At 51.7% G+C, this 24,366-nt stretch overlaps 1 protein-coding gene across 8 annotated transcripts in view; it reads left to right on the top strand.

The window, feature by feature from the left end:
• Positions 1-24,366, top strand: part of BRD1 (bromodomain containing 1) — a 53,983-nt gene that overhangs the window by 15,665 nt on the left and 13,952 nt on the right. For all 8 annotated transcript variants that reach the window (XR_008674954.2, XR_008674955.1, XM_055374412.1 and 5 more), the window contains 5 exons: positions 8,077-8,233; positions 13,465-13,596; positions 13,898-14,026; positions 14,467-14,779; positions 18,291-18,551. Coding sequence is in view for 6 of the 8 variants with exons in the window: in XM_055374412.1 (XP_055230387.1) it covers positions 8,077-8,233; positions 13,465-13,596; positions 13,898-14,026; positions 14,467-14,779; positions 18,291-18,551 (992 nt within the window). In the remaining 2 variants the exon portion in view is untranslated. The remainder of the gene's footprint in view (positions 1-8,076; positions 8,234-13,464; positions 13,597-13,897; positions 14,027-14,466; positions 14,780-18,290; positions 18,552-24,366) is intronic.

Genomic DNA, 24,366 nt, shown 5'->3' with positions numbered 1-24,366 from the left:
CTTCTTTAATGTCATAATAGAAGCTGATGGTTTTCTCCATAAAAATCTATTAGATTTATTTCTAGGCACTTGTTAATATAGTACTTCTTAAAATTAGCATTTTTTTTTTAGCTGTGTGTTGTAGATGGATACAACATGTTGTAGGATTCTTTTGGATTGTCTTTGTGGACAGTATCTGTGAAGAATGACTCCTGCCTCAGTCTCCCACTTGAACCCAGGAGGCGGAGCTTGCAGTGAGCCGAGATTGCGCCATTGCACTCCAGCCTGGGTGACAGAGCAAGACTGTCTCAAAAAAAAAAAAAAAAAAAAAAAAAAAAAAGGAGCAGACTGTGCTCCTTGCCTTAGGATTTTATCCATGTTCTTTTATTTCTGCCTCTCAAATACTGTTTAATCTTAACGTATTTTTAAATTTTGTGTGATTTTTCTGTTTTTGAGAGGAATTTTTGATATGTTAATACTATAGATCTTAGTATATTTTAAAAACTGATGATGTTTGATACATGCCAAATCATGTGTGGACCATAAATGTAAACAGCAATGCCCACAAACCTACCCATAGCCTAGGAATTGGGAGACTCAGCACCGCCGGCCGAATTCGCCTGTGCAGTGTGTCCCATTCCATCCCTGTTCTGCCGCCCGTGGCAGAATTTTGTCAGCTTCACTGAGACACTTAGTACCCTCCCCTTACCTGTGGTTTTGCTTTCCATGGTGTCAGTTGCCCATGGTCAGCCATAGTCTGAAAGTATTAAATGGGAAATTCCAGCAGTAAGCAGTTCATAAGTTTTCAGTTGTGCACCATTCTGAGCAGCGTGATCACAGTCTCACTGTCCTGTCCTGCCTGCCGGGAGCGTGAATCTAACCTTTGTCCAGTGCACCCACGCCGTGCAGCTGCCTGCCCCTTAGCCCGCTTAGTAGCAGGTACCAACATCCAGGCTGGTGCTCGGTCCTGTTCCAAGTTTCAGGCAGCCGCTGGAGGTCTTGGAACTATCCCCCTTGGTTAAGGGGGGACTCTTGTCATTCACACACCATAAAATTTACCCATGTGAAGTGTACAGTTGAGTGGATTTTAGTTCACAGAGTTGTGCATTTATCACCACAACCAATTTTAGAACATTTTTATCACCTCCAAAGGAAACCCTGTGCCTCTTAGCCATTACCCCAACTTCCCACCTTCTCATCCTCCCCCAACCCCTGGCAGCCACCCATCTGCATCCTGTCTCTGTGGATTTGCCTGTTGTGGGCATTTCATAGAAATGTGTTTTTTTGTTCTTTTATGAAATGTGTTTTTTTTGTTCTTTCACTGAGCGTGTTTCCAAGGTCCATCCATCGTGCCCCCTGGGTCAGTGTGCCATTCCTTTTCATGGCTGCGTAATGTTCATTGTATGGATAGGCCACGTTTAAAAACATCTGTTCATCTTTTGATGGATGTTTGTTTTTTTCCTACTTTGGAGCTATTATGAACAATGCTGCTCTGAACATTTGTGTAACAGTTTTTAGGTAGTGTGTTTTTATTTCTCTTGGGTATATTCTAGGAGTGGAGTTGCTGGGTCATGTGGTAATGCTGTTTAGTATTTTGAGGAAGTGCCAGATTGTTTTCCAAGGCAGCTGTACCCCTGTATATTCTCAGGCGCTGTCCTTTTGATGATACCCATTCCACGGTGCAGGGGCAACGATCGCTCAGGGGGGTTTTGCTTTGCAGTTCCACAGTGGCTGAAGATGTTGCCTGGCCATTTGCATATTTCCTTTGGAGAAATGTCTGTTCAGATCTTTGCCATGTTTTCATTGGTTAGCTGACTTCTTACTGTTGTCATAAGAGTTCTCTGTCTGTTCTGGGTACTAGACTCCCTATTAGATACAAGACTTGCAAATACTTTCTCTTCATTCTGTGGGTCATCTTATTGTTTTATTCAGTGTTCTTTGAAGCACAAACATTTACAAATTGGATGGAGTCCAGTTTATCTGTTTTCTCTTCGGTTGCTTGTGCTTTTGGTGTCACATGTAAGAAGCCTTTGCCTAACCAAGGGTCTTTTAATAGGAGTTTTATTTATTTTTATATATGCACATATATATATTTTAAGAGCTGGGGTCTCACTGTGTTGCCCAGGCTGTTCTGAAACTCCTGGGCTCAAGCGATTTTCTCGCCGTGGCATCCCAAAGTGCTGGGATTACAAGTGTGAGTCACCGCGTCTGGCCACTGTTTTCCTATATATGATAATTTCTACCTTTACCTGATAGCAGTCTAGAAGCATGTGGGGCTTGCTCGCTCGCTCACTTTCTTTCTTTCTTTCTTTCTCTTTCTTTCTTTTTTAACCAAATTAATTTTTTAAACCCTTGATATCCATTGCTTGTGCTGTGGGCAAAGGACGTGACCTGCATGGTACGCATTCATTCTTTGATGCTTGTTGAGACTTTATGGCCCAACAGGTTATACATTTTTTATAAATAGTCCATCTGTGCTTGTGAATATGTGTGTTCTTGATGCAGTATTCTCTATGAGCTTGTTGGGTCAAATGTATAAGTCATGCTTACATTTTTAATATCCTTAATTTATTTTTGTGTGAATTGGTTTCATTAGGCTTGTAGGTTTAACAGTTCTCATTGTAGCTCCTGGAGGTTTTGCATTTGATATTTTCAAGATGTCCCGTTAGGCGGTGTGTACGCATTTGGAATTTGGTCACTTCCTTCGATCATGGTGCAGTAGCCCTTGTAGCCCTCTTCACTCCAGTCATGGTGTTTCTCTGGCCTCAGTTCAGCTGATCGGTCAGCAGTACCCCCTTTCTGCTCCTTAGTGTACACCTGAACATTTTCCTTACGTCCAGCTTCAGCCTTGCTGTGGTATTTTAAAACTGGAATTACATATTTTTTTTTTTTTTTTTTTTTTGGAGACGGAGTCTCATTCTGTCACCCAGGCTGGAGTGCAGTGGCGCGATCTCGGCTCACTACAACCTCCGCCTTCCGTGTTCAAGCGATTCTCCTGCCTCAGGCCTTCCAAGTAACTGGGATTACAGGCACCTGTCACCACGCCTGGCTAATTTTTGTGTTTTTAGTAGAGATGAGGTTTCACCATCTTGGCTAGGCTGGTCTTGAACTCCTAACCTCATGATCCACCTGCTTCGGCCTCCCAAAGTGCTGGGATTACAGGTGTGAGCCACTGCACCTGGCCTAAAACTGGAATTTTAAATTTTTAACCAGATTGACAACCTCTTCATTAGCAACTTTAGACTGTTGACTTATGTTGGATTACTGATCTATTTTGGATTTGTTTCCATGATCCTTTTTTTCCCTTTTTCTTTATTTTTCCTCTGAGACTGAGTCTTGCTATGTTGCCCAGGCTGGAGTGCAGTAGTGTGATCTCGGCTCACTGTAATGTCTTCCTCCTGGGTTCAAGCAGTTCTCCTGCCTCAGTCTCCTGAATAGCTAGGATTACGGGCGTGTGCCATCATGCCTGGCTAATTTTTTTGTATTTTTAGTAGAGATGGGGTTTCACCATGTTGGCCAGGCTGGTCTTGAACTCCTGACCTCGTGATCCACCTGCCTCGGCTTCCAAAAGTGCTGGGATTACAGGCGGAAAGCCACCGCGCCCGGCTCACTTTTTCTTCTGATGTATTGACTCAGATGGTTTTGTTGTTTTGGAGTGGGGGCCATTTTTCCTCCTCTACTCATTTGGAAGGTGCACATTCCATTTAACTCTCTGTATTCAAGTTTTTTCAGTATTTTACTGTGGTCACGTACACATAACATAAAATGTACCATCTTAATCATTGTAAGTGTATAGCTCAGGGGCATGAAGCACTTCGATATTGCTATTGCTGTGCAGCCATCACCACCATCTATCTTCAGATGTCTTCCCAGTCTGAAACTCTGTCCCAGTTAAACAGGAACTCCCCATTCCTCCCTCCCTGGCTGCGAGCGTCCACCGTTCTACTCCCTGTCTCCATGAATTTGACTCCTCTTCAGTCCCTCACATAAGCGCAATCAGGCAGTATTTGTCTTTTTGTGTCTGGCTTATTGCACTGAGCACATTTTCAAGGTTTTTCCATGTCATTGGAACTTCTTTGCCTTTTAAGGCTGAATAACCCTCTGTATGTGGAGATAAACTTTTGCTTACCCATTCCTTCCTCCATGGGCTCTTGGGTTGCTTCCATGTTTTAGCCATCGTGAATAATGCTGTGAAGAACATGGGTGATAAGTATCTGAGCCCGTTTTCAGTTCTTTTGGGTGTATACCCGGAAGTGGGATTGCCAGGTCACACGGCATTTCTGTCTTTAAGTGTTTGAGGAGCCACAACACTGTTTTCCACAGCGGCTACACCTTTTTACGTTCTTGCCGGTGCTGCGCAAGGGTTCAGGGTTTCCACATCCTTACCGACATTTTTTTTGTTTGTTTTTTGTTAGTATTTTTTAATAGCCATTCTAATAGGTGTGAAGGTGACATCATAGTTTGGATTTGCATTTCTGTGTTTATTGAGCATTTGCACTTTTGAAGAATTGTCTATTTAAATTGAGTATTTTAACCAGTTTTGAATTGGGTTATTTTTTGTCGAGTTTTAGGAGTTTCTGGATATTAATCCCATTTCAGATACGTGATTTGAAAATATTTCCTCCCATTCACTCTGCTGTGTGTCTTTTAATGCACACATTTTAACATTTTTCATGAAGCCCAGTTTATTTTTTCTTTTTGTTTCCTGTGCCTTTGGTGTCTTATTCAAGAAATCATTGCCAAATCCAGTGTCATGAAGCTTTTCCCTTCTGTTTTAAGAGATTTATAGTTTTAGGTCTTATGTCTAGGTCTTTGATTGATTTTGAGTTAATTTTTGTGTGTGAAATGAGGCAAGGTCCAACTTCACATTCTTTTGCATGGCCATATCCACTTGTCCCGGTGCCATCTGCTGAAAAGACTGTCTTTTCCCCTCTGAATGGTCTTGGCACCCTTGTCAACAGTCTATGCTGGATACGGGAGGGTTCGCTTCAGGGTTCTCTGCTATTGCCATGGTCTATATGTCTGTCCTTTCGTCAGCACCGCACTGTTTTGATGACTGTAGCTTTGTGGTAAGTTCTGAAGTCAGGAAGCGTGACTTTTACAGCTTTTTCAAGGTGGTTTGGCTGTTGGGTGTTCCTTGATTTCCATATGAATTTTAGGGTGGATTTTCCTATTTCTGCAAAAGACATCATTGGTATTTTGATAGGAATTGCATTGGATCTGTAGATCACTTTCGGTGGTATTGACATCTTAACAATATTGGTCTTCCTATCCATACGTTCCCTAGTGCATTTAGTGGGTCCCATGGTAAAGTATTTATGTGTCAGCATGTAGACTTGGCTTAACAAAAATCCAAGGAATACTTGATGTTGGAACTCTGGTGACCTCCCTCATTTCCGGGGTTCTTTTCCCTAGTGTGGGTTCTTCTTTTTTTTTTTTTTTTTTTTTGAGACGAAGTCTTGCTCTTGTTCCTCAGGCTGGAGTGCAATGGTGCGATCTTGGCTCATTGCAACGTCCGCTTCCCAGGCTCAAGCGATTCTCCCACCTCAGCCTCCCGAGTAGCTGGGATTGTAGGCATGCACAACCACACCCGGCTAATTTTTGTGTTTTTAGTGGAGATGGGGTTTCATCACGTTGGCCAGGCTGGTCTCGAACTCCTGACCTCAGGTGATCCGCCCGCCTCGGCCTCCCAAAGTGCTGGGATTACAGGCGTGAGCCACCGCGCCCGGCCCCTAGTGTGGGTTCTGACTTGTCAGCAATCATCCCTGAGGTGGGCATTGCAGCTGCTGCCCCCAGGCCTCCCTCATCTTGCCCGTACTGCTGGCATCTCAGTCCACCCAGCCCTCAGGGACCGCTTTCTGTGATGGTCATATGTATGTCTTTGCTTAGTTTTCTTATATGAGGTCTGTTTCCCCTTAACTCTTCTGTCCGAGTTGAGGGGGGGTGCTCACCGCCTCAGCTGGGAAGCTGCTCTTCCATTCTCTTCCTCGCTCTAATTTTGGGGTTTTCAGCCTCTTGCTCACATGAGCTCCCTCAGCCTCCCAAGTAGTTGGGGTCACAGACGCACACCCCTGCATCTGGCTCTTAAGTTTTTAAAGCATTTTCATCAAAGCCTTTTTGCTCACAACTTGTGGGCTGTTCACATTTCCAGAAGCCCTGACTCTGGAGAAGATGGTGGCTTGTTGTGATGAGGTCAGAATCTTTTCTCACATCTCATGGGTCAGAAGAAATAAAAACAAACAATCTTTCTTTCTTTTTTAAGAGATAGGGCTGGCTGGGTGTGGTGGCTCATGTCTGTAATCCCAGTACTTCGGGAAGCTGAGGCAGGTGGATCACTTGAGGCCAGGAGTTCGAGAACAGCCTGGCCAACATAGCAAAACCCCATCTTTACTGAAAATATACAAATTAGCTGGGTGTGGGCCGGGAGCGGTGGCTTATGCCTGTCATCCCAGCACTTGGGACGCCGAGGTGGACAGAAACCTGAGGTCAGGAGTTTTGAGACCAGCCTGGCCAGCACGGTGAAACCTTGTCTCTGCTAAAAATACAGAAATTAGCTGGGTGTGGCAACGGGCGCCTGTAGTCCCAGCTACTAGGGAGGCTGAGGCAGGAGAATTGCTTGAACCCGGGAGGCGGAGGTTGCAGTGAGCTGAAATTGCGTCACTGCACTCCAGCCTGGGCAATAGAGTGAGACTCCATCTCAAAAAAAAAAAAAAAAAAGACTCACTGAACCAGAAGAGTTAAGGGTTGTGCTATTGACCGCACATGGTTTGCCTCAGTCCCAAGTGGTAAAAACAAACTGCTCCCAAAACAGCAGGCCATGAGGTGACCAGGTCCAGCCCAGCCCAGCCTGCAGAGGAGGAGCCCTGTGGGGCTGTGATCAGAGCCCAGCGTCCCAGTGCACCTGCCGATGCCCTCTCCGGCCTCTGGCTTCCTTCCGTTGGCTGTCCTTGGAGGGCTGTGCTTCGTGGGCAGGCGTTTGGTGTCCTGAGCATGCAGACTGCCCTTGGAGTGGTGGGCAGGATTGTTTTAGCCTAAAGGGGTTCCACATCTGCACGGGAGCTCTTGCTGATGGGTCACTCTGGCAAAGTTCCCCCGGCGGGTTCCCTGTGAGGAGGCACCTCATGGTCAGTTCTGGGTCTGGTGAGTGTTCTCCTGCAGGCTCCACGCTTGAGCCAGGTTCTGCCGGAAGAGGCGGTGTTGGGTTCCCTTGGTGGATGAGAGGCGCCGAGGGTCTTGGTGGCTCCATGTGCCCCCAAGGGCAGCACTTTGCATTTCTTGGGAGACTTGAAGATGACTGATGTCATTTTAGTGAGCACGGTAAAACAGCACCTGTTAGCGGCTTATACCTTGAGCTCTCTCTCTTCTTGGAGGTGACATGGTGACCAGTGCCCACCTCTCCCATGGCGTCCGAGTGGACAGGGTCTAAGGTTTTGGGCCCGCTGACACAGATGTGGTTGAAGTCAGCTTGTGTGCAGATGGGGTCACATAGAAAGAATGAAAACTGTTGAAGGCTTTGCTCAGCATGTTTTCTTTTTGGATATTCAGTCTGATAAATGTTGTAGTGAATGCGAAGTGGATGAAATCTTTTTTTTTTAATTTTATTTTTGAGTCAGAATCTCGCTCTGTCACCCAGGCTGGAGTGCAATGGTGCGATTTCAGCTCACTGCAACCTCCACCTCCCAGGTTTAAGCGATTCTCCTGCCTCAGCCTCCCAAGTAGCCGGGACTACACGCATGTACCACCACATTCAGCTAATATTTTTGTATTTTTGGTAGAGACGGGGTTTCACCATGTTGGCCAGGCTGGTCTCAAACTCCTGGCCTCAAGGGATCCCCCCGCCTCGGCCTCCCAAAGTGCTGGGATTAGAGGCAGGAGCCACTGTGCCCAACCTAAAAAGTGGATGAAATCTTCAAATGGTTGGAGATCTTGAATTTTGTTTTAGCAGCACTAGGGATAGTAGAAATTACAGGTGTCATGGCTTAGGGAGAAAAAGTATGAACACATGGTTTTATTAGCAGTACTACTGTCATTTCTAGTTTATGTGATGAAACATCTTAATGTACTGCTTCAAAGATACACTGAGTGTTTGTGTTTTAGGTTAAATAGGATTGCGAATCAGGTGGCCATTCAGCGGAAGAAGCAGTTTGTGGAGCGAGCCCACAGCTACTGGCTGCTCAAGCGGCTGTCCAGGAACGGTGCCCCCCTGCTGCGGCGGCTGCAGTCCAGCCTGCAGTCTCAGCGAAGCTCACAGCAGGTACGTGGCTCGTGGCCCCCACAGCCTTTCTGCGTCTCTCACCCCCACTCTCCAGGGAGAGGGCACCGGGTTCAGGCTGGTCGTGGTGCTGCCCCCTGGGTTCAGGCTCCCCATTGGGAAGCCTCGGTCTCGTCCAGCCCTGGAGCTGTAGGAGGAGTTAGGTGTGCACTGGGCTCTGAATCTGCGACTGGGGGGGTGATTCTCATTCATGCCTGTCACTGGGTTGTTTATTCCGTTTTCAGTTGCGCTCCCCCGCCCTGCCCTGCCCGCACACATGCTGATGGGCAGTGGCCAGCTCTGGGGACTGGGGATGCTCAGGGATGTGTTATGCTGTGGCTGCATGAGCGTCCGGGCTGGGGACAGCAGGAGTGGGACCCGGTGAGCACACCTGGGCCATGTGGGTGGGGGTCTGTGTGCTGGGCCTGGAGGGTGGCTTTTGGAAATATGTGAGGAGTGGTTTATTTTGAGGGCCTTGCTCTGAAGGTTGGTTTAGCTGGGACTGTGGTGGGGTGGGGAGGGCTCGAGAGAGCTGAGAGAGTGGGAGGGAAGGAGCAGGACTTTTCCTTTTTAAAAGAACAAACCCAAACTCTTAAATTTTGATAGTAGGTTTGAGTTTATAGAGTCATCTGATACTGTGAAACAATTCTGAAAAAATGGGTTTACAGAGTGAAGTAGCTTCTGTGACATGCACAGAAGTAAATTGAAAACACAAGCAGCTCTGCACACGGCCCAGGACCTGCGGCCAGCGCCCTCTGCCCACGCTGCCTAGTGAGGAGCCGCTGGTCTTTTGTAAGAGCTGTCTGCTGCTGGCGTCGCGTGGCCTGAGTGCCTCTTGGAATTTCCTCATGGTGCTTTTCACTGCCATCCTGGGCACGAAGCGAAACCATCCTGCTCTGCTGTGAGGTGGCGACTTGCTCACAGGAAGCTTGAGTCTACAGGGTTCACGGTTGTGTCCCCATGCGGTGGTGCGGTGGCCAGTGCTGTCTCTGCCTCGCAGACTCTGCCCCTGCAGCGTGAGCCCTGTTCAGTCACCTGCCGTGGCTGCCTTGTGCTCCAGGGAACTACAGAGTCTGGTGCTCTGGTCTGGCAGGTGGTGGTTTGTGGATCTGATTTGGTGTGGTGGGGTCCAAAGTTTTCTGACGGCCTTGGCGCGTCTTGGCTGTGGAGTATTCCAGGTCTCCCGTGCCGTCCACCTGGGTTGCCCCACTGTGTGTCTGTCCATGGAACTTGGGGCTCCCTGGGCAGGTCTGTGAGCCAGCCCCTCTCCAAGTGAGATCCTCACGTGGCCACAGAGTTGAGGCTTCAGTGAATGTCTTTTGGCTGTTGAATGAGTTAACTGCATCTTCCGTTCCATGATGTGACTTTGCTTTCCATCTCTCCTCTGTCCTCACCTCGTAGCCTCCAGGGCTCCCGGAAAGGACAGCACGGTTTGGGGGGCTCTTAAGAGGCAGAGTCAGGAAGTGGCTGAGCGGCGGGAAGCTCTGGGGGCTGGAGGCATTGGTCTCGGCCCCCGCGATGTTGGGAAATGGAAGATAGTGGAGGCATTGGTCTCGGCCCCCGCGATGTTGGGGAAAGGAAGAGAGTGGAGGCATTGGTCTCGGCCCCCGCGATGTTGGGGAAAGGGAGAGTGGAGGCATTGGTCTCGGCCCCCACGATGTTGGGGAAAGGGAGAGTGGAGGCATTGGTCTCGGCCCCCGCGATGTTGGGAAATGGAAGATAGTGGAGGCATTGGTCTCGGCCCCCACGATGTTGGGAAATGGAAGATAGTGGAGGCATTGGTCTCGGCCCCCACGATGTTGGGGAAAGGGAGAGTGGAGGCATTGGTCTCGGCCCCCGCGATGTTGGGGAAAGGAAGAGAGTGGAGGCATTGGTCTCGGCCCCCGCGATGTTGGGGAATGGAAGAGAGTGGAGGCATTGGTCTCGGCCCCCACGATGTTGGGGAAAGGGAGAGTGGAGGCATTGGTCTCGGCCCCCGCGATGTTGGGGAAAGGAAGAGAGTGGAGGCATTGGTCTCGGCCCCCGCGATGTTGGGGAATGGAAGAGAGTGGAGGCATTGGTCTCGGCCCCCACGATGTTGGGGAAAGGGAGAGTGGAGGCATTGGTCTCGGCCCCCACGATGTTGGGGAAAGGGAGAGTGGAGGCATTGGTCTCGGCCCCCGCGATGTTGGGGAATGGAAGAGAGTGGAGGCATTGGTCTCGGCCCCCGCGATGTTGGGGAATGGAAGAGAGGCTTTCTTGGGAGGAAGTTGAGGGTTCAGATCTTGGGTCTTATCTCGGGGCTGGACAGAACTCCAGATAAGCCACAGAGGAGCTGTGAAGGGCAGATTCCATGGAAAGTGGGTGTGGATGTGGCTAAACAGGGGACGTCCAGCTGTGGGAATCGTCATTTCTACTCTCATAAGCTGGGACACGAGGGCCAGAATCCCTGCAGTAGCAGGACACGTGGGCCAGTGGGCAGGGGCCACGGGGACCCAGGCAGCTGGGGGTGGCCTGGGGCGTGGTGGAGCCAGGCAAGGGAAGGGGGAGGGTTGCAAAGAAGAGGTGACCCGCTGGAACCTGCCAGCTGGGCCGTCTCTGCTTCATCGCTGCCTGTTAGGCCTCACGTCCTGTTGTGTGCAGAATATGTTTGTAAGGAGAGAACATCCCCACAGTCCGGCCAGAGCAGCTCTTCTGGCAGAGGGGGCAGCTTCTCGAAGACACCTGGGAAGGAGCAGAAGGAGCTGCCTGGACTTGAGCCGCAGCACAGCAGTCGGCGTGGAGAGCCTGGAAACCTGCCTCTGTGTGGACGGGCTGTTGGGAGAGACTGTGCTTCTGCCTTCTCCTGGCCAGGGATGGCCATGGCTTGGTGTGGTTTCATGGTTTTGAAGCTTTGGAAGTACCTGATGCATTTGATTCCTCTGTGTCTCTGTGTACCTGCCCCAGCCTGACCCTTGGAGAGGACCTTGTGGTGGGGGCAGGTGGATGAACTGGACGGGGTCTCTGAGAGGCCAGCAGGCGCCGAGGGTGCTGCAGCGATGGCGGGTCTGTGCTGGCTGCGCATACAGGCCCTGGTTTTTGTTCTGATGTGTGTGGCCATTGAAGGCCGCAGGGAGAACGGGGGCGGCGGCTTAGCTTTATAAAGGGTGAGCAGCGACTTGTGTGTATGCTGGTGGCGTCCCACTGTGTCTCCTGCTCCCGTGGCCCACCCTTCCTGTCCTGGGAGCGCATCCTGCAGCTTTCCCAATGTCTGTCCTGTGGCATGCTGGGCGCTGCGGCCCACGTCGTCCTTGCTGTGCTGCGTGTGTGGCCTCTGCCAGTCCCACGCACCTGCTGGCGGCATTGGGCCCAGTGGCAGGAGCTGGGTGCTGTTGCCAGGAGGCCTGGGGTCGGCCACTCTGTAACACTGTGGGCCTTCACCCCAGGAGCTGGCCTGTGCCTCCCAGCAGAGGCGATTTTAACCTGACCGTCCCCTAGCCCTGCCCTGTGTCTCCCCCATGTGTCTGGAATGGACGCGGAGGCGCTCAGTGCTTCTTCCCGACAGTGGGGATGCCTGAGTGCTTCTTCACTTCTGTCCTTTCTCGTGGAGCCTCCCACTGTTGATTTTTACATGGGAAATATCGAGCCCTTGAGAGCCGAGTAAGGAACCTTGATCCTTCTGAGTGGATGAGGCTGCATGTGTCATGGGACCTTGGGCCCAGGTGCTGTCAACGGGGCCCCTGCCACTGCCGATGGCGTTTGTTAAACCAGGTTGGGGAGCAGACTAGTAAGTTTGCTTAGCAGCCAGTGCGTGATAAAGGGCTTCCTGGTGATGAGGAGATTTCTTCCGCTTTGTAACAGATTCCCAGGCCAAATGTCCTTTTGGCCGAGGTTTTCAGAAGTGTCGATTGCAAGCTGAGGGACAGGCAATACTCAGATGCTCCGGGCAGCTTGGTTTTTGGAGCCCACATTTTCCTGCCTTTGCTTGAGTTGATGTGGATCTTGTTACTCTTAGCCCCGATTTCCTGCCTGAGGGTGTTCAGCAACATTGAGGTAAACCCAGAGATCCTCACTTCAGGGGACACCAGTGCAGCAACGCTCTGCCTCGCCGTGGAGAGGCCTGGCCTTGGGGGTGGGGGTGCGGGGCTCGGCCTCCCTCCTTGAGCCTCCTTTTCTGAGCAGTTTGGAGTCCGGGGTCGTTGCATCTTGTAGTTCAGCAGTCTTTGCCTTCACACCCTCCGTCCTTTGAAAAGCTATGACGGTACCCTGAGGTGGGCAGGTGGGAACCCGGGGACAGAGGCATGGGGGGAGAGGAGGGTCTCAGGGCTGTGAAGCATGTGCCAGAAACTGATGGCCACGGCTGTCCTGAGGCTGTCAGGGCGCGCGTGTCCTGCAGCTGTGGAGGATGACAGGTGTTGGGGGCCCACTCAGGCCCACTCCGTCGTTGACTTCCTCTCCCCTTTGAGGTAGGGTCAGGGTGCCCCGGCACTGTGACGAGCAGGCCTCATGCGGCCAGGCCTGGGGGACATGGTGAGGATGGGGCTGAGGGCAGACCCAGGTGGCCTACTCTCCTGCGACCATCTGTGTCATGGCCTTTGCAGGGCTCTGATTTTCTTCTGATCACCCTGGTGTGGATGTTGGCTGGGTTGAGGCTGGCGGCCTGTGCTGTCTGGCGCACCCTTCTGTCCACTGAGAAGGGAGCAGGTGCTGTCGATGGAGGTGGGACCCTGGCTGTGGGGAAACGTGTGTCGGGATGGAGGTGCTGTGCAGGGCAGGGCAGCAGGTCGGCTGTGTGCCAGGCCCCCGTCATGCTCTGTCCAAGCCAGGATGGGCCCAGCATGTGGTTTTCTGTGCACCTGGTTTCTTTCCAGCCGCTCCCTCCATTCCCAGCTGTCCTGGAGGGTCCTCGAGGGTCCCCCATTCTGTCCTGGCCCCACCTCTGTGGGCCTTTCTGGTTCTGTGAAGGTCCCCCCGCCGCCAGGTTGCGGAGGCCTCTGTCCTCTCTGGAGGGTGGAACCTGTGCGCCGGGGCCAGCCCCCTGCTCACCTTGGCCTGGTGGTCCCCTCTGTCCCCTCCATCCCCTCTGTCTCCTCTGTCCCCTCTGTCCCGGTGCTGTCCTGGGGCTCTCTAGTGAGGGTGGGTCTGTTGTCCTCCCCAGGATGGGCCTGCAGGACCCCTGCCGTGGATGCCTCTTGGGGTCTCACCTGCATGGTATCTGAGGCCTTTTGCAGAAGGAGCCTCTGGGTTTGACTGACGGAAGTGTTCACTGTTCTCAGAGAGAAAATGATGAGGAGATGAAGGCTGCCAAAGAGAAGCTGAAGTACTGGCAGCGGCTGCGGCACGACCTGGAGCGCGCTCGCCTGCTGATCGAGCTGCTGCGCAAGCGGGAGAAGCTCAAGCGTGAGCAGGTGGGGCTGGGCCTGTCCCGCGTGGAGTGCACCACTGGCCACGGGGCGTGGGTGGGACGCTGGCAGCTCCTGCAGAGGGTGGGCTGCACCCGGTGGGTCCTGGCCCACGGCAGTGCCTTGCTCAGCCCAGGCCGGGTGCCTGGCTGCCATGGGTTGCAGAGCCCTAAGTGGAGGCTGCATTGTCCTATGCCTGGACAGAAGCACAGGAGCCTGTGGGGGCTGCTTGTGGCTGTGGGGCGTGTGGTGGGGCTGAGACGCATGTGCGGCTCCCTAAAGCTGAGGCTCTGCTGGGCCCCCCCAGGTGAAGGTGGAGCAGGTCGCCATGGAGCTGCGGCTGACCCCGCTGACGGTGCTGCTGCGCTCAGTGCTGGACCAGCTGCAGGACAAAGACCCCGCCAGGATATTTGCGCAGCCCGTGAGTCTGAAGGAGGTGGGTGTTTGCGGCGCTCGTCTGTCCTGCCGCATGTGTGACTGTGGATTTGTGCTGCCGTTTGACCGGCAAACGTGTGACTGGCTAGAGTACATCCCTTGTGTTCTTAATTTTCGTTTTTATTTAACGTATTTGTTTTTAAATTATAAAAGTGATACATTTCATTGTAAAATACTGAAAGTGCAGTGGGCGAGAGGCCCTGTGCAGACAGTACCCTGAGCTGTGGCAGCATCCGCCCGGCACCCTCCAATGCGCTTTAGCTGAAGGAGCTGGGGTCGGGAAGGTCCCTGCAGTACTTGGGTCTTATGTCTGTACCGTGTGCGTGTGTGTGTGTGGCTCTCAGATAGGATGGGCTTGTGGGTTATATGGAATAATAAATATAGAGTCAACTAATATCCTGTTTTAGTTTGTAAATGATTCTTTTTCCTCCCTAAAATTAGGTACCAGATTATTTGGATCACATTAAACATCCCATGGACTTTGCCACAATGAGGAAACGGTTAGAAGCTCAAGGGTATAAAAACCTCCATGAGTTTGAGGAGGATTTTGATCTCATTATAGATAACTGCATGAAGTACAATGCCAGGGACACCGTGTTCTATAGAGCCGCGGTGAGGCTGCGCGATCAGGGAGGTGTTGTTCTGAGGCAGGCCCGGCGCGAGGTGGACAGCATCGGCTTGGAAGAGGCCTCGGGGATGCACCTGCCTGAGCGGCCTGCTGCGGCACCGCGGCGGCCTTTCTCCTGGGAAGACGGTAAGAACTGGCGCCGTGTCCGGAGGAGGTGGAAGACGCTCTTTCTAGCAGACTCTGTCCTGCTCTGTGTTGCCAGCTCCCTATCAGCATGGTCCGGGAGCACTAGCATGCAACCGCATACATCATTTACATTTTCTAGTAGCCTCACTGAAAAATGGAAAACAAGCAGGTGGAATTTACTTTAATAATATGTCTTATTTTACTCAGTGTATGGAAGAGTTGATTTCAACATGGGATCAGTAAACGTTACTGAGGATATATAAGCTTTTCACCTTCTTTGCCATCTGATGTGTATTTTACGCTCAGCACTTGTCACTTCAGACTGGCTGCGTTTTGGGTGCCCACCAAGAGGACTATGTGGCTGTGGCTCCCTGTGGGGTGGCCGGTCTCGACGATGCAGACCCAGAAAGCAGCTTAGTTGGGGGTTTTCATCCAGAGTGGGCCTCGGCTAACTTCTGAGGGTGGCGTGAAGCCGGAGGAACTCTGGCTTTGCCTCCAGCCCTTTAACTTCGTGGTTTGCGCATGTTGTAGAAAGGGCTCTGGGAGCGTGTCCACGGCCCACCTGGACTCCAGCCTGGGCTTGTGCTTCTTGGTTGCCCAGGCACGTGTTGCAGCCGTGTGCAGTCACCTGCACCCTTCTCTAGACTGGTCCTTGGAAACCAGGGCTGTCCCCTGCACCCTGCTTGTTAGTGGCACCTCTGGGATTGTCTGTCGAAGGGTGTGTCCTGCCCACATGGGTTGTCAAAGCACGTAGAGCTCCAGCACCTCAGCTCCAGCTCTGAGCCACAAACTGAGCAGAAATCACGGTGTGTTTGGCTTATTTATCTAAAGGTCCCATATCCCTGATTTCTTGGCCTACCCTTTCTCTTGATGAATCACTGACCCGTGCTAGGTCGCTTCTTCTGGGATGAGGCCTGGCCCTCTTCCTCTCTTCCACGTTCCCGCCATCGCGGGGTCCACGTTCCCGCCATCATGGGGTCCGCTTCCCGCCATCATGGGATTCAGCCAAGCTGGGCCATCATTGCTTCGCCCTCTGTTCCCCTCATGGCAGCAGTACTGGGCTCCCTGCTTCCCGTGGGGTCCCGCAGCACTCGGCACCTGTGAGGATTGGAGGATGGGCTGTACTCTTTTAAAGAATGGGGATAGGGCCAGGTTCTGTGGCTCATGCCTGTAATCCCAGCACTTTGGGAGACCGAGGCGGGTGGATCACTTGAGGTCGGGAGATTGAGAACGGCCTGGCCAACATGCAGAAACCCCGTTTCTACTGCAAATACAAAAAATTAGCCGGGCATGGTGGCGCATGCCTGTAATCCCAGCTATTTCGGAGGCTGAGGCAGGAGAATCGCTTGAACCTGGGAGGTGGAGGCTGCATTGAGCGGAGATTGTGCCATTGCACTGAAGCCTGGGTGACAGAGTGAGACCCTATCTCCAAAAAAAAAAAAAGAAAAGAGAGAGGCCAAGGCAGGTGGATCACGAAGTCAGGAGGTCGAGACCATCCTGGCTAACACGGTGAAACCCTGTCTGTATTAAAAATACAAAAACAAAATTAGCCAGGCATGGTGGCGGGCACCTGTAGTCCTAGCTACTCGGGAGGCTGAGGCAGGAGAATGGTGTGAATCCGGTAGGCGGAGCTTGCAGTGAGCCGAGATTACGCCACTACACTCCAGCCTGGGCGACAGAGCAAGACTCCGTCTCAAAAAAAAAAAAAAAAAAAAAAGAAAACACAATGGAAATATATTTTTATTCTTTGTCTCTGATTTTTCTGATTTTAAGAGTAACACGTTTTTCTTGGAGAAATTTAGAAAATAAACACAGGCTCCAAACAGTGCTGCTGGCTCTTGGTGAACCCGGGTGGAGCTTTAACCTCTCTCTGAAGCTGCGCTCTCCAGGCTCATCAGACCAGCTATCCTTTTCCGAAACATTCCCTTGGGGATCTGAGAGGAGCCAGGGCTGAGCCGCCTCAGAGTGAGCCCAGGGCTCCATGGGCTCATGCTTGTCCTGGAAGGTCCTTCTCTAGCCTCTGGTGACCGTGGGAAAGCTTCCCCCGCCCCCCACAGCCTTCACGCTCTGGCTTGGATGCCTTGCCTGCCATCAGCTCTCAGACGCCCACCTGGTGCCCGCTGCTGGCTGCTCAGGACGTATGCTGGTTGCCTGCCCTTCAAAGCAGGAAGATGCATCACTCTTGGACTCCCTGTCTTCTGAGCAGCCCGGAGCCTCCTTTGCCCCTAGGGCCCTGCTCCTGTGCTCCCCCACATCGTGCTCCCAGCACCATGCCACCTCCCTCGAACAGAGCAGGTGTGGAGGCCTCTGAGTGTCAGCGCCTTTCAGATCATGGTCATGCAAGTTGTTAAGTGAATTTCTACACGCGGGTTTTTTTGCTAAGGAGAAAATGAAGGATGAGAAGTCCTGGTTTCTTTCTTTCTCAGTATTTGGGAGTGCACAGGTGAGCCAGTGGCCATGGTGTGCCTTGAGGGTGCACCTGCTGCTCTTCTCAGCACAGCCGACACCTCCCATTGCCTGGAGCCTGAGCCACAGACCTGGAGGCCGTGGGTCTCTGTTTTGAAAGAAACAGAGGCTTTCTTCTTGGGGTTTCAAAGGATGTGTTTTTTTGTATGAACATTTTTGAGTATTATCTATGACATTTGTTCAAAGTGATGTTACGGATACAAGTCTTGAAGGACTGATTTGTTTCTCTCTACTACTACTTTATTTATTCAGCCAAAAAGACAGATGCTTTCAGTAAAAGACCTGTTTCTAGATGAAGAGAATTCATGTGTTTTTGGGCAGTCTTACTTTTTTTTTGTCTTCTCTCTCCTCGCTCTGGTTTTATCTTCAGATAGCTCTGAGGAGCAGTTTCTTTTCTTGGCCATCTCTTACTTATTTAAGGTAATTTGTGCTTTATAAATTTTGGTGTTTTTGAAAGCGAAGTTTCTAGGGACTTTGTAGTAAATACGTCTGAAATTCAGAATGATCTGTGAATTTTACAACCCGTTTACTAAAGCCACACAATGATCAGCGTCTGAAGACTTCAGCTAAGACACCACTTAGGATGTGCAATGGCCCTAACTTAACACATTTGCCAGTCGTCACCTCTGTTTGCAGAGCCAGCGCAGGTCCAACTGAGTTGTGCCGGGTTGGTGGAGCGTGCGCCTCTCTCTGGGGTCTGTGTGCTGTGCCCTCACCCAGGCAGCCAGGCTGTCTGCACAGGGAGCCTCAGTGGGTCCTGGTCCAGGAGAGGTTGCGATGTTACCTGGACGCTGCCCCTTCTGTGCTGACAGTGTCATGGGAATAGAAATTCTCCATCAGGAGCATCCCAGTGTGTTCCTGTAGCAGCAGCTACTCGTGGGTTCAGAGTGCAGGGGAGGGGCCTCTGGTGAGCAGGGCCTGGGCCTCGTTGCTAACAGCCACTCTCAGGGCTTCGGCCGAAGGTGATTCGAAAGACGGGACCAGTGATGTGTTCCCAGAAGGTGCGTGGGACCTGATGACTGACGGCATGTGTCCTTTGGTTCAGTGGACAGGTTGCTGGACCCCGCCAACAGAGCCCACCTGGGCCTGGAGGAGCAGCTGAGAGAGCTGCTGGACATGCTCGACCTCACCTGCGCTATGAAGTCCAGCGGCTCCCGGAGCAAGCGGGCAAAGCTGCTCAAAAAGGAAATTGCCCTTCTCCGAAACAAGCTGAGCCAGCAGCACAGCCAGCCCCCGCCCACGGGGCCAGGCTTGGAAGGCTTCGAAGAGGACGGAGCTGCGCTGGGGCCGGAGGCGGGTGAGGAAGGTAAGCCACGGTGAGGGCTGCCCCGCTTTCTTGCCGTCAGGGCTCAGGCACAGGCACAGACCCAGACACGGGCAGCAGCGTTGGTGTGCACGGAGGCTCAGGTTAGCGCCAGTTCCGTAAAATTCACAAAGCCCGGAACACTTGATTTTCCCACTGGGTTGTTGTTTCCTTTTAAAGAGACTTTATAATTTGTGCTGTCTGTGTTTTTTCACATAATTAGTTGATAAAATTTAAGGCACAGAATAAAATTTTTCTCTTTAACTTGGGCCTGAAAAACTATTTGAAAAGAATGGTTTAGATCTTACACTATGTTGAAGAGTAAAGGTAGCCTGAATGATGAGAGTGAGAAATGTTTTTGTTGTATTTTGTAAATTGACGGGGAGCCATTTAGTTGTGCGCTAGGCCATCAAATGCAGCATTTTGAAAGGGCTGTTTTAGATTATTGGCACTTAAACACTCCTCCCTGATGTTGTGAAGGGAGGGACGGTACCTGCAGAGGCCTTGTCAGCCCCGAGGGTCCCCGGCCAGCTCCTCTGCAGAGTTGGTAGGTAGCAGCCGTGATCGTTGCCAAAGAATGTCTGGGGAAAGGTCCAGGCAGCAGAGATGTTTTTATGACTAAGAAATAAATGTAGGGGAAGAAATCCGCCTATCTAGAAGGAGAACTAGCAAAACCCAGGGCAAATGCAGGCTTGGCATGGTGAGGAGGGAGTTTACGAGCGATGGTCTGTGTACATCTAGGTTGGCAGGGTGAGGAAGTAGAGCTGGTGTGTCCCATATTTGGTGAAAGAGGAATTTTAAAACTAAATTGGATTTGGAGACGTTGATAGAAAGTCATTGCCACTGTGTTTTGCCGTGTGTCTCTGTAGTTGACCTTGACATGCTCTGGTTACACGAAGCAGACAGTAGGGTCAGACCCTCTTGCCACAACATTAGCAGCTGGTTCTTGGCCTTCTTGCCCTTCCCCTGCACATCCAAGTCAGAACAGCAGACAATTGAAATAAGACACAGAATTGTTGTACAATTTTCTTTTAAAACAAAGATGTTCATCTCTTATGGACGTCTGTGCTCGGAGTGACGCAATGTCTTCATGATGCCACACAGGTCAGCGGGTCCCCATGGTCTCAGGGCCCTTTTCATCCCCTGAACTTCTTGTGGCTCCTGTCTGCAGAGCTTCGCCCCTTTTATCCTGTTTTACATTTGGGCAACTTGAATGAGAGCCATTAAGCTTTTCTTTCTCTTAGAAACTTACACAGCTGAGAATTTCTTATGCATCCTTTTGCTCATTTTGTGCCTGTTTGTTTTTCTGTTTTGGGATTCTTCTGTTTAGTTCACCGTAGTATAGTACCCAGACTCTAGAATGTCTCTTTTGGGGCTGGCATCAATTACGTTAGGTCCATAGAATAAAGGCTTTTCTGTCTCAAGGTGAGCGCTTGGTTTGCTCTTCTCTCAGAGGCTGTTATTGTTGGCACATGATCCCTCCTCTGCTCTGGGGGCCTCGTGTTTTTTCTGAGGAACGTTTGCCTACAGGACCCTCTGGCAGCCATACCTGTCCGGGCCCTGGGCCGCCCTGTTGTGCCCAGGAGTCCAGGCTGGTGCCTGGTCCCGCAGCCTTTGCTTCCGTGCAGCCCACCGAGGCATCCTCTGGCTGTGCGGGCCTCCCTCTAGGTGGACTGCCCTTCCGTCCTTGTCTTCTGTGCCCTGAGGACTGAGTTGTGAGGAGGTTGCCAGCAGGTCCGCTCACCATTCTCAAATAGCTTCCAGCGCTTCTCTTCGCACACAGTTGTACTATTTTCACTGTAGGGCAGTAAGTTACCTTTTTAGCTTTTTTTTATCAGTGGCTTCCTCCATTGCCATTGGGTCACAGGGCTGAGGACCCCGCACGGTTATTGGGTCACAGGACTGAGGACCTCGCGTAGTTGAGGACCTCGCATGGTTGAGGACCTCGCATGGTTGGAGCTGCTTGGCCCTCCGCTGTGGTGAGCGTGGCTCCTCATAACCCCCAACGCTTAGCAGGAGCCTTTGGAGACCATTTTTGTTGCTTTGTAGCTCTGGAATCATTTTATTTTTATTTATTTTTTTTCTGGGGCCATTGTAAGGAAAACACGATGTGACTGAGACACAGGTGGCCTCGAATCACCTGTTTACACCCAGTGTTCACAGTGACTCAATTGATGAAAAGGGCGTTTCCTGTGAGCTGATGGGAAGGTGGGTGGAGAAGCAAGCGGCCTGAAAGTCCACTCCGAGGCGAGGCGGGTGGGGTCCTGCCCCTCAGAGAAGACGGGGGTCTCTGGAGAGGCGAGTGCCAGACTGGAATGGGGAAGTCATTAGGGAAGACAGCCACAAGCAAGCTTGTTGGTTGGTATAGAAATGTGACTTACGATACTTATAATAGGATGAAAACCAAGAATCAGACATTTAAAAACCCAGCATGAACGTTCTCATCAGTAAAGCCTCTCCATCATTTTTCTTAAATATAACCACAATATTTTCACACCTGAAAAGAGAATTCCTCAATGGCAAATACACAGTCTCACTTAAACTGTAATTTAACAGTCTGTGTGTTGTGTTTATATTTTGCTTCCACTTGAAGCAGCTTGAACAAGGCTGTAGCCGTTGAGTGCCATGCCCCTGAGACTTTAGTGTCTGAAGGAAGGAGACGCCTCCTGGGCTGCACGGTTGGCCCCGGTCTGCCCCCTTGTACAGGACCTCCCGCAGGCTCTGCCATAGCCGCAACTCAGTCTGCCGAGTGCAGAGGTTCGGGCTGTTGCTGTGAGCTGGCCCTGCCAGGGCTGACTTCCCCGGGGCTGCGTGTCAGCTGGGTGGGGGCCACGCCCCAGCTGGGATTCCAGCCTGTCTGATGAGCCTGTGGGACGGATCTGCAGCTGGCAGAGGGCTTGTCTCCACCCTGTGCTGAGGTTGGTGTCGGCTGACATGGTGAGGCAGGTCAGTGCAGTCAGGAGGAGCAGGGCCCGCACCGTGAGCTGGTGAAAGGGGCTTGCATTTCGAGTCCTTGGGATTTCCAGTCACAGTGATGTCCTTGCCAGAGGCTCCGGGGCGTCCCCTTTAGTCCAGGGCAGCTGTGGGCCCTTGAAGTGCACGTGTGGAGGTCCTCCTGCCGTGCACGGGCGCTGAGCACGTGGAGCACTGTGGCCCTCAGGAAAGGAAGGATGCGTGTTCCTCGGGGTAGAAGGTGCGGAGTACGCAGCTTTGTCCCTTCAGGATTGCAGAGGACGGAGGCTTGAGGCAGGGTTGTTGGAGGGACAGTGTGGTTGCTGCTCGTGAGCTAAAATGTCTGCCTGTGTTACGCTGTGATTTTCCAAAGCATCTTGGGGCTTTGATACAGAAGCCTTTGATTGACATAGCGGGTGGCCAGGTGGGCAAAATATTGCGGAATTGTTCTTGCAGACTTAACTAGGTCTTTTAGTTTCTTAGAGTAGCTGGTTTGGATTAGATAACCATTTTGCCATTTGGAATATGTGACAAGTTCCAGGGACTGGAATTCTAGGATCCTGACTGATACATTGACGGGGTCTGAGAGGCTTATGCCCGAGTTGTATCGAGCATGTTCTGAGCTTTTCTCATGTGCAGTTAAGTGACAGCCTGAGATGGCCCAGAGTCAGCGAGCTTTGAGAGGAGTTTTCCTTCTTGTATGTCAACTTCCAGTCACATTTCCACTCGAGGGACGGGTTGGGCTTGCCTGTTGTGTCGTGGAGCCTGGAGGCTCAGGTCCTGTTTTTTCTGATTTTATGGATGAGGAACTGAGGCACTGAACGGTCCGGGGGCCTCTGTGGTCTTGGCTGGGGGAGGGGCCTGTGTGGTCTCGGCTGGGCAGGTGGCTGAGCACCCGGACGACAGCGACCTCTGTTCCTGACCATGGCCTCCTTTGTGCCTCTGGTCAGTGCTGCAGGAACGCATCCTTTAGCCTGCATGCTGGCAGCTGGAGCCCGGCCTGCATGTGGAGCTGCCGCAGAGAGGTCAGGCGCGTGTGGGGTGCATGCATAGCTGAGACAGGGCCACAGGGGCCCGCTTTGGGATAGACCAGGGGTTAGGGAAGTCCTTGCAGCGTGGAGATGGTTATGAGTCCCACATGGGGCGTCCTAGCTGGGCCGAGAGCTGGAGGTGTGGAGGAGGGGTTGTGGACCATGGTTGGGGAGGGCCTGCTGCAAGGCAGGGACGTCTGCACGTCTCAGGGCTGCTGCCAGACAGGAGTGGTGGTTCTGAGGGTTGCACCAGAAGCAGGAGATGGGGGTTTACGGTGCCCGTTAGATAGCTGTGGGGAAGGTGGGCTGGAGGTGGTCGGGGGAAGGGGGGTCTCCCGGAGGTGCTGGGAGGAGACTCCTTCATGCTCAATCTCTGCTGGCCTGGTGCTGTTGCACCCATAGAGGCCAAGACTGGGGTTGACCACTGGCCTTGGCCCTGCAGAGGCTGTTGGGATTGCAGTGAGCAGTTGAATGTCGTGATCAGGACGAGAGCTTGGGGTGCGGGGGAGGCCAGGAGGTGGAAGAGGAGGCAGGAAGTGAAGTGAGGCCCCAGGCCCTGTGCCCCAGACACCAGCTGTGTCAGGACGCTGCAGGCTCAGTGCTGAAGCCCCTCCTGCTGCTGCACAGGCACCAGGGATCCTCATGAGCAGCCTTTCAGCAGCCCTTCTCCGCAGCCCAGTTCCCTCCGGCCTTTTAGCAGCCCTTCTCCGCATTGCCCAGTTCCCTCCAGCCAGTGTTCCAGGTGTTTCACAAACACCTTTTCCTTAAGCCTGTTGGCGACGTTGAACAGGAGGGAGGGAGTTTTGTCACCTCGCGTGTGCCCCTGCCTTGGGATCCAGCATTCCCACATGACAGCTGTGCTCCCGGCGGCTGGCATGGGAGGCTTTTTGTTGAGGTGAGGCTTCCCCCTTGTATTTGAATCTGCTGTGAGGTGCTCTAAGGCGCTGACTGTCATTTGAAATCAGAGGCACCTCGCAGCCGAAAGCACTGCTGCCCGGCATCATGGCCCAGCCTCGGGAGAACTTTCTTCAGCCTCAAAACATTGCTCTGAGTCCTATTAAGTTGTGTAGTTTTGTATTTTCAAAACAACTTTTTGAATTACAATAGTAACCATACGTAGTTCAAACGGTTTTAGGGAAGTTTGCAGGTTTAATGAAATGAAAACTGTACCCAGTGATAATATATACTAAGGATTATTTAAAGTGTCACTCTTGGTTTTATGTCACACTTCCTGTTGTCAGTACCGGTCCTGCTTGGAAGGAAGCCTCAGTGGCTGGGCTTGGCTTGTTGTGGCATCGCCTCGCCCTGTCAGCCTCGTGCCAGAGCCTGTCCGGCCCCCTGGACTCGGGACAGTGCACAGAGCCCGACAGACCAGCCCCAGGCCGTCCTCCTGACCTCGGGCTTTTTACCATTTCACACTTCTGGTTTTTATAATGTCAAAAAGACTTTAAAAAGAGGTTAAAGCAGTCTTTTTCCAAAGACTTCTTGTTTTTAAAAGTCAGATTTTTTTTTCCCTGAAAGCTCCCATCACAATACTTGGGAACGTGGCACAGACTTCTGTGCTGTGGGGAGCGGGGCTTTTTTCCCTGCCTCTCCTGAGAAACATCCACAGCCACTCACCACTCCCTGTTTTTTTTGTTTGTTTGTTTTTGCATTTTTGACTTAAGACCTTGACCAGAGATCAGATTTAATGTTTCTTTCCTTTTATTTGCTAACTTCGTGGCCCAATAGAGCTCTGTGGGAATGCCCGTTTAAGGCCCCTTTAGTAATGTGAGATACCTTTTCTTCCTCAAGGTAAGTGAATTATTCATTGCAGAAACTGTCATGAACTCGAG

Source organism: Gorilla gorilla, chromosome 23 (genome assembly GCF_029281585.2).
Source record: "Gorilla gorilla gorilla isolate KB3781 chromosome 23, NHGRI_mGorGor1-v2.1_pri, whole genome shotgun sequence".
Lineage (NCBI taxonomy): Eukaryota > Metazoa > Chordata > Mammalia > Primates > Hominidae > Gorilla > Gorilla gorilla.
Note: the sequence above shows the minus strand (reverse complement) of the source record. Positions and strands in the feature narration are given on the sequence as shown.